General features: G+C 55.1%; 1 protein-coding gene across 1 annotated transcript; it reads left to right on the top strand.

Moving 5' to 3' along the window:
* The first annotated feature begins 6 nt into the window (after positions 1-6).
* DUS1L (dihydrouridine synthase 1 like) lies at positions 7-16,124 on the top strand. Its single transcript, XM_006038173.2, has 13 exons — positions 7-237; positions 1,996-2,104; positions 3,055-3,105; positions 4,799-4,911; positions 5,916-5,998; positions 6,229-6,332; positions 10,824-10,968; positions 11,435-11,531; positions 11,891-11,979; positions 12,691-12,854; positions 13,395-13,432; positions 15,121-15,196; positions 15,610-16,124. The coding sequence occupies exons 1-13, from the start codon at positions 70-72 to the stop codon at positions 15,750-15,752; spliced, it is 1,380 nt and encodes a 459-aa protein (XP_006038235.2). The 5' UTR covers positions 7-69; the 3' UTR covers positions 15,753-16,124.

The raw sequence follows: 16,124 nt of genomic DNA, 5'->3' as shown, positions 1-16,124 counted from the left end.
ATGGCGAAGGCGCGGGGCGAGGAGTTCTGGCGCACGGCGCTGCGCGGCGCGCGCTACGTGGTGGCGCCCATGGTGGACCAGAGCGAGCTGGCCTGGCGGCTGCTGAGCCGGCGCCACGGGGCCCAGCTCTGCTACACGCCCATGCTGCACGCCCAGGTCTTCGTGCGGGACGCCAACTACCGCAAGGAGAACCTGTACTGCGACGTCTGCCCCGAGGACCGGCCGCTCATCGTGCAGGTAGGCCCCGCGCATGTCCGGCCAGCGCTAGCAGCACCCCTGTGCAGCGCGGGCAAGGCCGCGATCAGTGCCATGATCGCCACGGCCGGGGCAGGCCGAGAGCCCCGCGTGTTGCTGGACAGGGTGCAAGGCGCGTGCAGGCAGCACAAGCTGCGCCGGCCGCGACTCTGCGTCGAGCTCAGGTGCTCGCGCCGCCCTTCCAGCCACGCCGGGGTCGTTATAACGGGAGCTTTGGGGTTTTAACCCCAGAGCTCCCGCATAGCAGCAGGACTGTGCCTGGCCCCGCGGAGCGTGCCACTCGCTCCTGCACGTCCGGCCCAGGGGCCGGGCAGCACCCCGCGGGGGGCAGCTTCCCCTCGTGGTTTTGGGAGGGGTTTATCAGACCTGACGCAGGGCCCAGCTTCCTCCCGCGCAGACGTCTGACCCACCGCCATAAAGCAGCCCCGAGCTGTAGCAAGCACCAGCCTCTGCTTTCCCAGGCCCCAGCTCTCCACCTTCCCAGGCCCCAGCTCTCCACGTGCGCCGCAGCGAGCTGCTTAGGCCTTCCCATCGCTTGTGCTCACTTGCCGCTACATGGGGCGGCTTTAGTTTCTCTCTCAAGCTTGCACTCACCTCCTCCTTGGTGTCCGAGCCCGGCACGGGCCCATTCTTTAGCCGCTGTAGTTCAGGGAACCAGCACCGGTTACACAGGAGCCTCCACAGCAAGGTGCTATCCTCCCTGTAGGGAGCTGGGGCCTGACCCCTCCAGGACGCCTGAGAGCCCCCACAGCCATGAGTCTTGCTGCCGGCAAACTGCCTTATATCTCCCAGCAGGCCTGGGGCCAGTCACGTGCTGGCCAGGTGGAGGGAGCAAATTGGGCGCAGCTGAGACTGAGCCCAAGCTCGTTATGGGGCTGGTTTTCCCTGTAAAGATCCCAGCTGGTGTGGTTGCTTATTGTGGTGGTCACTTTTGGTGGAGAAACTGGCTCTGAACAGGCAGCGCTCAGTGCTTGTTCCTCACCCTGTTGGGGGAAGCCCAAATCCAAGCAGGCTTTTATTTCAGTGTCAGTACGAACAAGTTTGGTTCATGGTGGGTTTTGCAGAACCTGTAAAAAAAGCCTGACTTTGGAGCCTGGCCTGACCGCGCCCTCCTGACCAAGACAGCGCACAGCAGGCCTCATTTGCTTTTAACACATTGTTGTGTCCGGTTCGTTAGCTGAAGTGTTCGTTTGGCCTGAGGTGCTGCGCAGCTGGCTAGTGGCATATTCTAGCTGTGTGTGGGCTCAGTATCCACTTCTGACAGCTAATGGGGTTAATTGGGATCTAGGAGTCAAGAGATGACTGAAGAACCAGTTGTCTCTCCGTGCCCTTCTTTCCCCACACCTGTGCACATTCAGACTGCTTCAGCTCTGCCCAAGTGGATCTGAACCGTGCGTCTTCCCGTCCGGTGTTTGCCCCCATCAGGCCTTGGCACGTGTGAACTGGGCTGTTAATCTGTGTATTTCTCCATGTTTCCACGCCCTTGGAGTTGGGGAATCTGGACTGCTGAGCTTTTGGGGTGCCGTCATTTCGAACTGTGGCTCTGCAGCTAGGCAAGTGTCACAGGTTACATGCTCCCTTCGCTTGAGAAGTGCTGTTTGCCTTCAATCTGACCCATGCACAGTGTGTGTCCACATACTCTTGTCATGGGCTCCTCCATGACGGTGTGTAACCGTAGTATTGTGCCAGTGCACGGAGCTGACCATGGCCTGACTTCTTACGTGTGAATGTCTTTTTCAGTTCTGTGCCAATGACCCTGAAGTGTTTGTCCAGGCTGCAGTGCTGGCTCAGGATTATTGTGATGCCATAGACCTGAATTTGGGTTGTCCTCAGATGATTGCAAAGAGAGGTACTGTATGTACAAACCTGAATGCTTAATGAACCAAGCAGAACTGTTGCAAATAAAGAAAAGCACTTGATGTACAAACCTAAGCTCCTAATGAACAAACCAGGGGCTAATCTCTACCCTATTACAATCAATTAACTTATGTTCAGCCTTTGTACGAGTGGCTGCAGCTCTTTGAAATCAGGCGTGTTTATACCACTTTAGCCAGTACTGGGCTCATGTCCTGTAACTAACTGAAGCCAAAACCAGATGCTTTAGCACGTGCTGTAGCACATAGCTGCTTGAACTAGAGCTTTGTAAAGCACTCCTGGATCAACTCGTGTACCCAGAATTTTCTTCCCAGAATGATTAAGTACCAGAGAACTAGAACATGTTTTGCTGATTGCTCAAATGGTCAAAATATTTCCTAAATTTGCGCTTGGAATAGATGTTACTATGCCTGCTCTTCAGGGTTCCCCAGAGTGCCCTACCACGGTGCTTGCACAGAGCTCCTTTGTCATAACCCTTAGGAAATCAAGGCTGCAGAAGGTGCAGGAGGCTGCGTGGATGCCTGCGGGAGGGCCGTTCTGGGTGGGGTCAGGTCACTTGAGCTGGAGGAAGGACGGGGAAACGAAAAATTCTAATTTCTGAGCCTCGCAGTGCCTTACGGGCTGGTAGACCCTGGCTATTTCCGCGAGTCCTGGCAATAGGACATGAGCTGGCCGTGTCAGAATCCTCTTTGGTGAGCCAGCCCCAGGGAGCAGCAATGCAAGCAGGGTGGGGGCTTTGCTTATTCTGTAAAACTGCTGTGGACTGGGAGGCAGCATGGTTTAGCTGCTCGGGTTTGGGCAGAGGCGAGGGTTCATCAGTGAGGAAACTGAACACAGCTGGAACCTGCGTGCGCAGAAAGCACAAAGCATCAGGGTCACCACTTGTGTGTCTGTGCCAGCCCGTATGATGCTGTTTTGTTGTAGGGCACTATGGCGCATTCCTGCAGGAGGAGTGGGATCTTCTCCAGAGAATGAGTAAGTCTCCAAAGGGGTCTGTCTGACTTTGGGAGGGCATGCAGGGCAAGGGGCTTGTCCCGCTCCTGCGGTATGTGCGTGCTCTTGGCACCAGAGCACACTGGTAGGTCCACATTTAGAAGACATGTGACTGGAAGCACAAGCAGACTTCAGCGTCTGAAGTCCTGCTTACAGCGCCCAAGTCCGGATTTACGATCCACTCTGAGTCGCTGAACAAATAGGCACTTGCTTTGGATTTTGAAGGTCCCCGAATGCTGCTAGTCGCACCCGGCTGCATGCCCAGAGCTGCCCCAGGCACGTTCTGTCTCCTGCCAAAGTTCAGTCAGGACCCAGCACTCGGCAGTGCACCCTGGGGCCGGGGCTGGGAGGTGTTCCTGGAGCATAGCCCAAAGGCACCGCCAGGACTGGGCTCCCCACAAAAAGCTGTTGTGACACTTTCCTGTAGAACATGGCTTCCCATTTCCCTGCTTTTGGGTTGTCCACGGGACAGCAGAGTGGAGCAGGGCCCGTATCCTGTGCCTCCCCTGGCCAGGGCGCTGTCGAGGTGTTTATTCTTAGGCTCCTCTCTGACCCAGCTGACCTGGCCTTCTCATGGCTCAGCTTTCCTAGGAGAGGCAAGCAGGGTGCCACCCGGAAGAATGGATACGCTTGGGGCTGGAGCAGTTTCCTGGGAGGTGGGAGATGCGGGAGGAAGGAATTGAACCCAGGCTTCACCAACTATTCCAACTACCAGGATGTTCTCTAGCAGGCAGACACCTTCAGCCGTACCCTGAAATGCAGGCATAAGCAAGACGCCCTCCTTTGAAAGAATGGAGAGGACTCCTCAGGAGAGGTCTGGGCTCTGCGTCCTGAGGGAATAGGGCCTGCAGTCAGGCAGCTTGCTGCAGAAGGGGCAGGACTGCAGGCCCAGCCCATGCTTTCTGGCTGGCTGGCTCTAGGGGTCCAGACATGCTGGCTGCGAGGCACCTGTCCTGGCAGAGCACTGCTGAGGGACCCCAGGTGCCTGACACGGGTCCTGGGTCACGTGGCAGGGGCACGAGGGTCTCGGCCCACAGTCTCCATCAGCTGTCCAGCACAGGGCCTCTGCCTAGCCACAGCGAGGTAGCCGTTAGCCTGGAAGATGGTTGGCAGACAGTGAGTGGGAAGTCAAGGCTGTCGTGGCTGCAGAGCAGGAGGAGCAGGGGTGCTGTGCTCAGAGCTGAGACTGGATAAGGACGAAGGGAGCCGGGAAGGTCCTTAAAGGTGAAGTCTTGGTATTGGAAACGGTGGGGCCAGTGCATGGGGCTATTACAGGGGCGGGCAAAATGCGGCCCGGGGGCTGGATGCGGCCCGCCAGCCCATTCTAGCCGGCCTGCGGGGCCCCTGAAACATTTAGAAAATGGATATTTATCTGCCCCGGGCTGCCTGGCACGTGGCCCTCGATGGCTTGCCAAAACTCAGTAAGCAGCCCTCTGCCCAAAATAACTGCCTGCCCCTGGGCTATTGGACGCCGTCCTCACCAGAGGTCAGTTGGCCTTATGCTGTGCTACCCCTGCCTTAACCCATGAGTGGGCAGGGCAGGAGAAACGCTGCAGAGGGGCAGGCAACTGGCTTTGGCCATGCTTTTCCACAGCTGATGGCTGGCTTTGTGGAGGCTGGAGTCTTTTTATAGCGTTGTGCAAGCCACTCACCTGTCTTTTCAATCCTTTCCCAGTTTGGCTGGCTAACGAGAAGCTCTCTGTTCCCATCACATGCAAAATCCGTGTTTTCCCAGACATTGACAAGACGGTGAAGTACGCACAGATGCTGGAGAAGGCTGGCTGCCAGGTAAGGGGCAGCTCTGCCTGCTCCTGTGTCACCAGGGCGTCCCCAGAGAAAGCACCTTCCAGCCCCAAATCTCCCTGCTTCTGGCAGGTGGCTAGGTGATACTATTCTACAGGTCGAAAAAGTAAGACACAGAGCTGTTGTGAGTTAGTCACAGTTGCACACGGTCATGAGCTTTGTCAAGTTCAGGCCACTGCTCTAACCATTGCACCATGCTGCCTCCTTCACTGGGAGCAAGAGTCCAGGGGCTTGCCTGAATGACGTGCCTTCTGCTGGCACGCAGCTGCCGCAGGGAAGTTGCCAGAGCGTGTACATGCCCACCTGGCCAGCTGTGCCCGGCTTCTTTACGGCAGCTGTGCTGGCAGGGCTCCCGGTGCACCCTGGGTGTTGCCAGCTGCGGCAGGGCTCACGGTGGCGGCAGAAAGGGTGCCCTGCACTCTGTGTTGGCTTCCTAGTGGCAGCAGAAACCCCCTGTCGCTTGCAGAGCTGGTGTTGCTCTGCCAGCGGAAGAAAGGGGTTCTGCAGCTGGAGGGGGACTTGGGGCGAGGCCGCAGAAGGGGTTGGGTAATGGCAGCAAAATGGCAGAGCGTAGCTGAGGCAGGACGCTGCAGGAGGCGACCTGAAGCCATGGACTCCCCGGCTGTGAAAGGCCCCATGCACGGAGACGGCCACACAGTGGAAGGGTTGCTAGGGTTTAAGTTCACGAAATTGGAAGGGTCCATCCCTGGTGGAGGGGAACAACTTTACTTCTGTCAGTCTGGCCTTGTCCTCAGTAGCGTACGTGTCCTAAAGAGCACGTCAAATCGCCGTCGGTGTCGGAGGGGTTGTCGGCTTCCCCAGGAAATGCCCGTCCTGCGTGGGGGTGGGCTTCTGAGAGGAGCCCTAAACTAAGGTGCCGTATGTGCCTTTCTGGGGAGCAGACTCCCGACGCGTGGCCGGTTCAGGGAGTTCTGGGGCGGTTCTTCTGCCTCGTGAGCTGAAAATCTAAGCGTAACCTTGGATTTTAGCTGCTCACCGTCCATGGCCGCACCAAGGAACAGAAGGGGCCCCTTGCTGGCGTGGCTTCCTGGGAACACATCAAGGCTGTGAGGTGAGTGACTTGTTCCAGTGCAGAGAGGGAGAGCGCCCAGGGAAGTGTGCACGCAGGTGTGCCCTGTGCCCTTTACCCCATGCCAAGGGCTGAGTCGAGCTTTGTTTCAGCGCGGTAGCATTGCAGGGGAAGCAGGCGTGTGTGGTAGCATAAGAAGCTGTAGCTGGATCAAGCAGACAGTGGACAGGTTGGATTCTGTTCTCTGATTCTTGGTCTCTTCCATGGGGCAGGAAGGCTGTGAGCATCCCTGTGTTTGCAAATGGAAACATCCAGTCCCTCCGGGATGTGGAGGAGTGTCTGCAGAAGACAGGAGTGCAAGGCGTCATGAGTGCCGGTAAGGACGGGGAGCTCTTCCTGCTCAGCTGTGGCTAACGACTGTTGCTGGCGGCCCCACGTCATTGCTCTGTCAGACAGCCCCTCCAGCCGGACTCAAGAAATGGCTTTCATCTACAGCTGACTGCTCCCCTTCTCTCCTCTTCCTGCCCCTTCCCCCTTCTTTAGCCAAAACAGGAATCATTTGCTATTTATATTGGTGTAGTGAGTTTCAAATGGCATTGATTGGCTGACTCAAACAAAAGTTACACAGTCTAGTTAGCTGACACACGCTTTTGGGGTCTTTGTTGCCTTAGCATATTTAAGAACAGCTATAAGCAAACAAATACGTGTCCAGCTATTTTAAGCCTCTCCAGAGCCGTTGGGTGTTGGCTACAGCTAAGGCTGGGGATAGTGATAGGGGTGTGCTGAGTCTCCTGCTAGGAGCAAAGCCAGAGGCTCCTGGCTAGTGTGTTGCCCCAGGTCAAACTGGTCGCTGTAGTTGGGGTCAGGAAGGAATGTTACCCCGTGCTCAGATTGGTGTGGACCATGGTGGAGGGGTTGTCTTCCTCTGTGGGGGGGAGCGTAACCCTCTACCCACAACCTCTTGAGCATATTTTGACATTTCATAGAAGCAAGACCTTGGCTGCTGTGGTTCCTCTGCTTCACCTGTGGCAGATGAGTGTATTAGATCTACATTGCATCAGGGCTGAGGGTAGTCTTATGTAGAGCTTAGATTACGGTTGTATGGGATGGTTTGAATAGGGATGATCCTGTCTCAGGCAGGGGGTTGGACTAGACGACCTCTGCGGGTTAGAGGTGCACCGATACATTGGTCTGATATTGGATTGGCATTGATATCAAGCAAATTGAGTGCATCAGAAATTGGCCTGATGTGGCCGATGAATGCCTCGCGCGTGCGCGCAGCTGCAGCGCAGCACGTAGGCGGCGAGAAGCACAGCCCAGCAGCTTGGAGAGCTGCATGCAGCGGGTAAGGCTGTTGTGGTGGAAGGGGAGGGGGGAAGAGGAAGGGGAAGGGTGTGGGGAGGGCAGACCAAGGCCCCCCTGGTGAGGGAGGGAGGGAGTGGGGCTGGGGCAGGTGCTGCCCAGCTGGGGTGGGGTGGGGCAGGGCACGGGACGGAGCTGCAGCTCACCTGGTGGGGCCTGCAGCTCTCCCCGCCGCGCACACCCCAGCAGGGCACGAGGGAGAGGAGGGCATAAGCCCCTGGATCGGGGTGGGTGGAGGCCAGGGCTGCGCAGGGTTCTTCCCGTGGGAGCTAGGCCACGCTGTGCTTGGAACGGGCAGGGGCAGCACTGGGAATGGGGATGGGGGGCTACGGTGAATTTTGGGGTGTCTGCAGCCCACCCATAGCCTGCTCCCAGGGCCACTGCTGCCCCCCTCCCCCCCAAGCCCAGCCCAGCCCCGCCCCCACTGGAAACAGCCCTCTGCAACCTTGGCCCAGCCCGCCCTGCCCTGCGCAGGTCTGCGGGTACCTGCCCTCCCCCGGTACACTCCCCGGGTGTGTGCAGCGGCGGGAGCCACACCCCCCTCCCTGTGCCCCCCAGACAAGCTGCAGCTCTGTCCCCCGCCCTGCCCCAGCTGGGCAGCACCTGCCCCAGCCCCACCTGCTTCTGCGCCGCAGGGGCTTCCGTCTTCCCCTCCCCTTCCACCACAACAGACTTACCCGCCAGACACCGCTCGTCAAGCTGTTGAGCTGTGTATTGGAAATGAGATTGGTATCGGCCAATTTGCTTCCTTAAAAATTGACTCTTGGTATCGACCCCAAAAATTTCTACCGGTGCACCCCTACTGGGGGTCCCTTCCAGCCATGCTTCTCTGAGTGTTTCTGAATGGCACACTGAAGGGTTGTTACCCAGTGCAAGGGTCTTCCTTGGGGAGTGCTTCCATAAGGTCCCCTAGGACATGACAGGCAGGTGTTCAGAACAGCAGATTAAATCCATGAGCAGATGTAGGCATCGTAGTGCTGAGCGGAGACTGGAGAGTGGCCTGATAACCAGGAAGCCTTCCAGCATGTCAGAGATGGGTATAAAAGGATTGTGAGCAATTATATAGGACAGAAAGTAACTGGGTGCAGGATAATTTGATTTGCTACACAAAGGTTTAGAGTCGATAGCAGGAAAACGTTTGTAATTAGAGGTGCAGCCAGGCGACAGGACATGCATCTCCACAGACAGTTCTTAAGCATAAACCCATCAGGAGTGGCCTAGGTGTACTTCTCTTGCCTTGGGGCAGGCAGATGGACTAAGACGGCTTTGTAAGGGTCCTTTGCATGTGCTGTGTCTGTTCCTGCCTGGGGGAGATTACAGTCGGATTTCAAGATCGGATCACAAGGCGAGGGAGGAGGGGCGGGGTGGTAGCTGACATCACACGCTCATGCAGTTGTGTGCAAGAGGTGGGTTTTTCTCCACTTGAATACAAATGATTGTTTCTCAGCTTGTTGAGACAGGTGGAAAGGGAACGTTTTGATCTGGGGTCTCTTGCCGCATGTTTCTCGGCCTATAGGAAGTGTCTGTGAGGAGGAAGGAACAGCAGAGGGGCCTCAAAGCTACAGTCTTGGTCTGTGGGATATTCTTGGGCACTTTTTGAAGCCTGTATGTCAAGCTAGATGGCAAAGCCAGAACAAAAACAGAGGTTACCACCAAAGGTTTTGAAAGTAGCATAATATCCTCGTCCCCTGGGAGAGCCACAGCTATTTGGTTAGCTTTTGGAGCATGCTGTTACGTGGAGTTGCAATTAGACTGCTCTAGGGATCTGTTCCTGGGTTGGAGATGAAGATGCTGTATACAGGTCATGAAATGGGAAGACGTGCAAGGAAGAGGGACAGAGATTACCGATGCCTTCCAGCACTGCAGGGTATAAAGAGCTCAGTTTGTTCAGCTAATTGCAAAGGAGACTGAAGTGGTTTCATCTCCGGGGACAGAACCCATCAGGAGGAGAAGGTGCTGGGGACTAGCGGGCTCTTGTATTACAAAGACAGTGGAAGCAGGGTAGATTTGAGCTTTATAGGCTAACCAAAGTATATACATTAGGGGTGCACTGATAAAGATTTTTTGGGCTGATACCAATGGCTGATTATTAACCAGCCATATCGACTGAAACCAATCCGATAGCCTATATGCAGCCCAGCCGCTTGGAGAGCAGTGTCCAGCCAGTAAGTCTGTTGGGGGAAGGGGGGAAGGGAAGAGACATGGGGGGCCAGATCGAGGGCCCCACAGTGAGGGAGGGAGTGGGGTTGAGGCAGGGGCAGGGGTGGGCACTGCCCAGCCGGGGTGGGGTGCGGGATGGAGCCGCAGGCAGCTCACCTGGGGAGCCACAGGGGGGCAGGGAGGGGGGAGCGGCTTCTGCCACTGCACACTTAGGGGAGAAGGGGGGGGCATGTGCCCCCCGGGTTTGTGTCTGGGGCAAGGGCAGGCTGTGGCCTTGGGGCCAGGGACTGTGCTGGCTTCTTCCCAGTCAGCAGATGAGCTGGGGGCCTAGGCTGGGGCTGCGCTTGGGGTGGGCGGCGGTGGCACAGCCACCCCTTCCCCCCGTCCTCCCCTGCCAGAAGGTTAGCGCAACCCCTGGCCCCAAGCCTGCAGTGCACGGCCCGCCCTTCCCACCACACACACATCCAAATCCAGGAGGCACATGCCCCCTGTGCCTCCCCCAGGGATGCGCACAGCAATGGGGAGCTGCCCCTCACTGCACACCCCCGCATGCCCCCCAGACGCGCTGCTCACAGCTCCATCCCACACCCCGGCCATCCTGGCTGGGCAACACCTGCCCCAGCCGCACTCCCTTCCTCACCATGGGGGGCCTCGATCTGCCCCCCATGTCCCTTCCCCCCACAGACTTACCGGTCAGACACTGCTCTCCAAGCTGCCCAACTGCATTCCTTTCTGCTTGCATGCTGTGACTGCACGTGGCATTTATCAGTGACATTTTGGGCTATACCGGCCAAAAAAAGCTGACTGCCGAAAATGTCAATACGTATATGTATATTTATGTGTGCATGTATACGCAAGCCTTTGTGAGCTGAAGCTCACGTCATCAGATGCTGTGAAGGATGCTGCTTATGAGGAAAGACAAGACAAGGGCCAGTGGCTGGAAGCTGCAGCCAGACAGGTTCAGAAGCAGATTCAGACCTCTGGTTATGGCAGTGTGGAGCCTAACAACCAGAACAACCTGCCTACGGAGGCGGTAGAGTCCGTGGCTCTTGATATCGCCCAGGCCAGACTCCACACCTTCGTACATGTTCTTTTGCCACAGGGCTCACTACTGCGGTAATGGGTGAAATGTAATGGGCTGTGACACAGAGGAGGTCCAACTACATGATCCCTTCTGTCCTTAATCTCTGTTACTAAACACCTAGCTTATTTGTGGCTGGCAGAAAAGGCCAGGGAATACCTGGTCTAGCTCCAGGAAGCACCAGCTTTCCATGCCTGGCCTCCCCTGCCGCCCCCACCACCCACCCACCAACACACACTTGAGAATTTCTGTTTTGTTCCCCAGAGGGTAACCTTCATAACCCAGCTCTGTTCGAAGGACAAAACCCTCTGGTGTGGGAGATGGCTGAGGAGTACCTGGAGATAGTGCAGCAGTACCCCTGCCCACTGTCCTACGTCAGAGCCCATCTCTTCAAGCTGTGGCATCACCCGTGAGTATCTGCGGAGCGTGCTCACCCTGCCGAGCAAGTTCGGGGATCTTCGGGAGAATTCTGGCCAGGGTCTCGCGTTTGCCGGGGGAGAACACTTTTGGATAAAGCCTTTAACTTTCACAGGCATCTCTGAGAAGCAGCGCTTTTTGTCTGAAGCCGAAGCAATGGCTGTCTACTCCTTTGCTTTGAATGGTATCAGATAATTAGCCATATAAAACCTCCACTTATGGTTAGCTTCACATTAAACAGCTCAGTCATTTGGGGGGTAAGTGAGCTTGTTCAGCATGTGAGCTCTGGTACTGCACTGCATGCTGAACTAGGGAGAATGGCAGCGAGGAGGAGCCAGACTCCTGGAAATTGGCAGACGTGCTGAGAGAAATCTGCAGCTCCTGTAAAGAGGGTATTGTTGTCTTCCCAGCCTGGAGACAAGGAATGAAAGTAATTGGGTGTTTGGCATTTGTCTCAGGCTGCAAGTTTACCAGCAGCTGCGTGATGAATTGGCAAAAGCGAAGACTCTGGAGGGCATCGCAGATGTGAGCAGGGAGCTGAAGCTACGTTGCCAGGTGCCGCTGTGGGCCCCGAACTCCCAGAACACTGGCCTGACCGAGACAGCCTGCGGGCTGCCCCATGCACCTGATCTGCCCCACTCATCCGCTGCCCTGGGACCTGGCAGAACAGCCCAGCTCCCTAAATACCATCCTGACTGCACACACTGGTTCCTGTACAGGGTGTAATACTGCCTTCAGGGTTAAGATCTGCTTCAGGGTTAAGATGTGTTCAGTTGCGGGGGTGGGGGGTGTCCCCACATGTAGCTGTCAGTAGCCAGTTGTTTAAAATTCATGTTATGCCCGTCCTGGCATGCGAGGCTGCAGACTATGGACCATGAGACCAAAGGTGTCATGGATTTAATTGTATCCTGCAGGAAGAGATCACCAATCAGAAAGAAGGAGAAAAGCCAAGGGGGGGATTGCCTTTCTTCCACTGGATCTGCCAGCCTTACATCAGGCCAGGGTAAGTTGTCCACGTTGGCATTGGTCCCAAGAGAACTTATGGGACAGGAGGCAGGTGTGACCCTGTCTCCACACATGAGCTTCCAATTCTCCTCCCAAAAAAGAGTCAATTAAAACAAACAAGCAAACACCTGGATGCCTCTAAAATGGCATGTCCGGGAAGAAAATGAAAAACAAAAAAAAGCAGATCCACTGGAGCTTAAAAGAAGGCCTGCATATGCTACAGCTGCAGTTCCTTGACCACGTGCTGTCAGCACAGGTGACAGACCCCTCTCTGCTCCTTCGGCAGATGCAAGCGGCATTTGTCCAAGTGCCTTTTACATGAGGAATGGTTTTGTGCACGAGTGACTGCCTTAGAGTACTGGCAGGCTCTAGAGCGAAGACTGGGGTTGCAGAAAACAATGACCAACTAGGAGTTGTCATGCCCTGCAAGGATCAGAGTTAATTCTCTCTGGGAACACAACATTATATGTCATTAACTAAGTTTGCTAGTGCCCCTCCCTAGCCACCAGCTTGGGAGAGCAGATCTGCCGTTCGCTGGTAGCAGCCCTTGAACTCCATGCTGTGTTACAAAGCCACATTCAAACTTCAGTTATGCTCCTGCTGGCATGGCTGTGCCAGCTGGTGCATTGTACCTAAGCTCCTGTGAAAGTTTAGCTAAAACACCTAATTGTCCCCTTGTGTGACCCTACAATGATTCCAGCCCTTTCAGGCCAAAGGAGATGTGCAAGGAAAACGGAAGCAGTGGGACTGAAAAGAGCGTGCGAGGGAAGCGGTCCTTGGAGGACGAGGAGGATGGACACTCCGATCTGTCAAAGAACAAACAAAAGAAAAAGTTGAGAAATCCAAGCAAGAGCTTTGATCCATCTCTGAAACGTAAGGCAACCTGTCCTCTTCCTACGTGGGGTGTGGGAAAGCGGCTTGCATCATCTCCCAGCAGCAGCCACCACCGCCTTGTTTCTCCCCTCGCTCTCCTTAGCTGCGGAAAGGTTTTCTGCAAGCGAAGCAAAAGGTGGGGTCGAAACCTTTGGGAACCGGACCCTTGATCCCGGGGCAGGCAGGCAGTCGACCCCTCAGACTGCGCGGTTTAATTTCAAGGCGCATTGAGTACCCAGTTGGAAGCAGCAGCGGCCGCTGTTGTTGAAAGCCAAAATGCACGTCCGTTTTAAGCAGCTTCCTCCACTTGTTCAAATTCCTTGGGACTGGGATTTCCCCAGGCTGGGTTTACCCACAGGGTTTTCTCTCTTTAAAAGAAAGTTATCAAGGCCTTTTCAGTCTTCCCATGTGGAAACTGTTTCCTCAAAAAGTCCCCTTGCAAGCTGCAAGGCTGTGTGACCCCAGAGCTTCAGCCGTGTGGTCTTGGACACCCTTGGCGGTCTGGGATAGTGCATAACCTCCTCTCTCCATCTTTTCCAGCCAAATATGCAAAATGTGACCAGTGTGGAAACCCCAAGGTAGGTTGACCCCTCCCCCCTTGCCAGTGCCTTGTGAAGCCTGGTGACAAGAGCCCAGCGAACCATGCCTAGCACAGCTGCTGCTCTGGCAAAGGCCTTTTTCTAATTTGACAGAGGACTTCAGCAGAGGCTGAGGTGAAGCTGCTGATCCGAACAGCTCGCTGGAGCCCGTCTGCCACGCCCGTTCGTGGAAAGAGTAGTCTGGCTTGTGCGCTGAGCTGCTGCTGGTTAGGACTTGGAGAGAGTCGCATTATTAAATATTAGCCTCGCCCGCATGCTTAGATGCAAATCCCTAAACAGAAGAACTCCCAGTAATCATAGCATGGGGAGTCGGCTGGCTGCTGGGTAGACAAGGCTTGTGCTGCATTTGTCTCTCCAGCTTTCTGAAAGGATTAACAATGTGAGTGAGCCTGTTGCTGAGAAGTGCCAGGACCAGGTCCTGGGTAGCAGCTGGGCAGCTATGACAGCAGGAAATTGAAAGGCAGACCAAGACATGAAGCCGAGGCACAGTCCAGTCTGCATCTCGTGCACGCATGTGTTTGGCGCTGCACGGCAAGGCGGACAGGGAGGAGAATGACCCCGTCAGCCCTGGGGCTTCCATTAGTAAGGGGGCATTCACCTGGGTTATCAGGGCTCATCCAGCCTTCACCACTGGAAAGGTTTGCTAATCAAGCTCATCCCAGCCCATGGATAGCAGGAGCATTTGGACTCCAGGGTGCAAACAAATGCAGGTATTTGAAGAGTCCAGCTGTTCCCCGTAAAAGGCATACAGCCCCTCGTAGCAAATAGAGGTGGGCCGTGCTTTTATTACAGAGCTTTCCATTCCTAATTGGAACAGAAAGCCACAACCGTGACTCTTTAACAGATGTAGCGCAGAAAGTAAGAGGCATCTTTAGGGCTTTGAAGCTTTTTGCTGCTAGCACTCTGTGTGTGTTGCACAGCGCTCCCAACACGCTCCATGTGCAGGGATCATGTGGCACAGGTTTTTGCCAGAAATGAAAGGCAGAAAAGTGTGGCAAATCAGTTGAATAAAATAGATGAAGTTTTATGCCCTCCTTCTTCAGCTGCCAAACAGCCCGGAGTCCTTTCAGCTCATATTCCTGGATTCTGTCTCACAGCCTAGCTTATTGTTCTCAAACACATGGACACACGTTAGGCTGACAATATGGGGGTGGTTTCCGTGGTCAGATTACATGCTTATGCTGGGTGGCACTTTTTCAGATAATGCTTCTGAGGAGAAATAGCAAAAACTAACACAGTTAAACACGTCTCCAAAATAAGTTCAAGGATTTTAGCTGATCCTTCCCTGAACAGAGGGCTGGACTGAACACGGCCTTCCGAGGCCCTCTCCAGCCTGTCTGCCTTTCTGGTGAAGTGTGGTGGGATTTTCTGTCAGGCGGGGTGGTTTCCCTGGCAGTGGGCATTGAGGTGCTAACCCTGGAATGGTTTCCCAACAGCACAAAGCAGTCCTTACCACACAGGCTTGCATTTCATTTCTACACTCTCGCCACCGCCATTCACTGCAGCAGACTAAAGCCTGACTGCCCCATTGTTGGGTGCAAGAACCCGTGAGAGAGAGCTTGCTTTAGGCATTGCAGGCGCGCAGGGCTGGACTTGTGCTGCCTGGAAACTCTTTCTTGAAGAACTTTTTTCTTCGCTGAGCTAATGCGTCTCTGTGTTTGTTCCAGGGGAACAAATGTGTGTTTAACCTGTGCCGAGGGTGCTGCAAGAAGAGAGCCTTTAAGGAGACAGCAGATTGTCCAGGCAAGTGCTGCTCTCCTAGGCCACCCTCAGCCAAAGGGCACTGAGCTACTGTATAACAACCAACCGGCTGAACGAGAACAATGAACACAGCGGGGAGGGAGGGGACAGCTCTGCTTCCTCATGCCTGTGGTTTTTCCCTTTTAAGCAACACAAATTAAACAGCCTTCAAGCTGTTTCATTAATATAAGCAGCCGTGTGTTCTGCCTTTCAGAGCAGGCCTGTGCTCGGCACTGGCGGCTGCGGGGATGCCGCGGGAAGAGCAGCAGCAGTTCAGCCTCAGGGTGCACCAGTGCCAGCCTAGTGCGGCAGTGTCCATGTTCCCAGCAGGCTGTAGCCTCCCCACCCTGCTCTGCTCTCCCCCCACCCCCAGGCTCTTCAGTGTCACTTGACTTTTGTCCCCCTTCTTGCTTCAGGTCATGGATTACTTTTTAGAACCAAATATGAAAAGTCCCTTGTGTGGAAAAGTGGCCAAACACAGCCACAGAGGCTCGAAAGGACAACTGCCGATGTGGTGGAGTCTGCCGCACTCAAGGAGGTGATCGACAGGGCAGTGTGAGACCTTGGAAACCGGAGTCTACTCGATCTGTTTGCAGACCTGCCTCCCTGGGCCAAAGAACCCACCATCCAGAGCATGACCAGCTGCTGGACGAGCTCCACAGATTTGTTCTTCATTCTGGATGCGCTGTAGTTAATGGAGACGCTTACTCAGGGAAATGTCCTGCCTTTGAAATAAAAGGATGCACGTAAAGTTCTCATGATGTGTTTGAGACTTCAACGGACTGAGCCAAATGTGATGGCCTGAAAATGCTGCAGTTGGGGTTGCGGTTGGGGGAGGAGGGAATGCGTGCTGAGGTCATGACCTGCCTGTCATACCTTTATTAGCCCTCTTGTGACATTTTAAAATGGGGAAATAAATCTTTTTCAATTA

This window comes from Alligator sinensis, unplaced genomic scaffold (genome assembly GCF_000455745.1).
Source record: "Alligator sinensis unplaced genomic scaffold, ASM45574v1 scaffold164_1, whole genome shotgun sequence".
In the NCBI taxonomy this organism is placed as follows: Eukaryota; Metazoa; Chordata; order Crocodylia; family Alligatoridae; genus Alligator; species Alligator sinensis.
The sequence above is the reverse complement of the archived record's forward strand: the minus strand, read 5'-3'. Positions and strand labels throughout refer to the sequence as shown.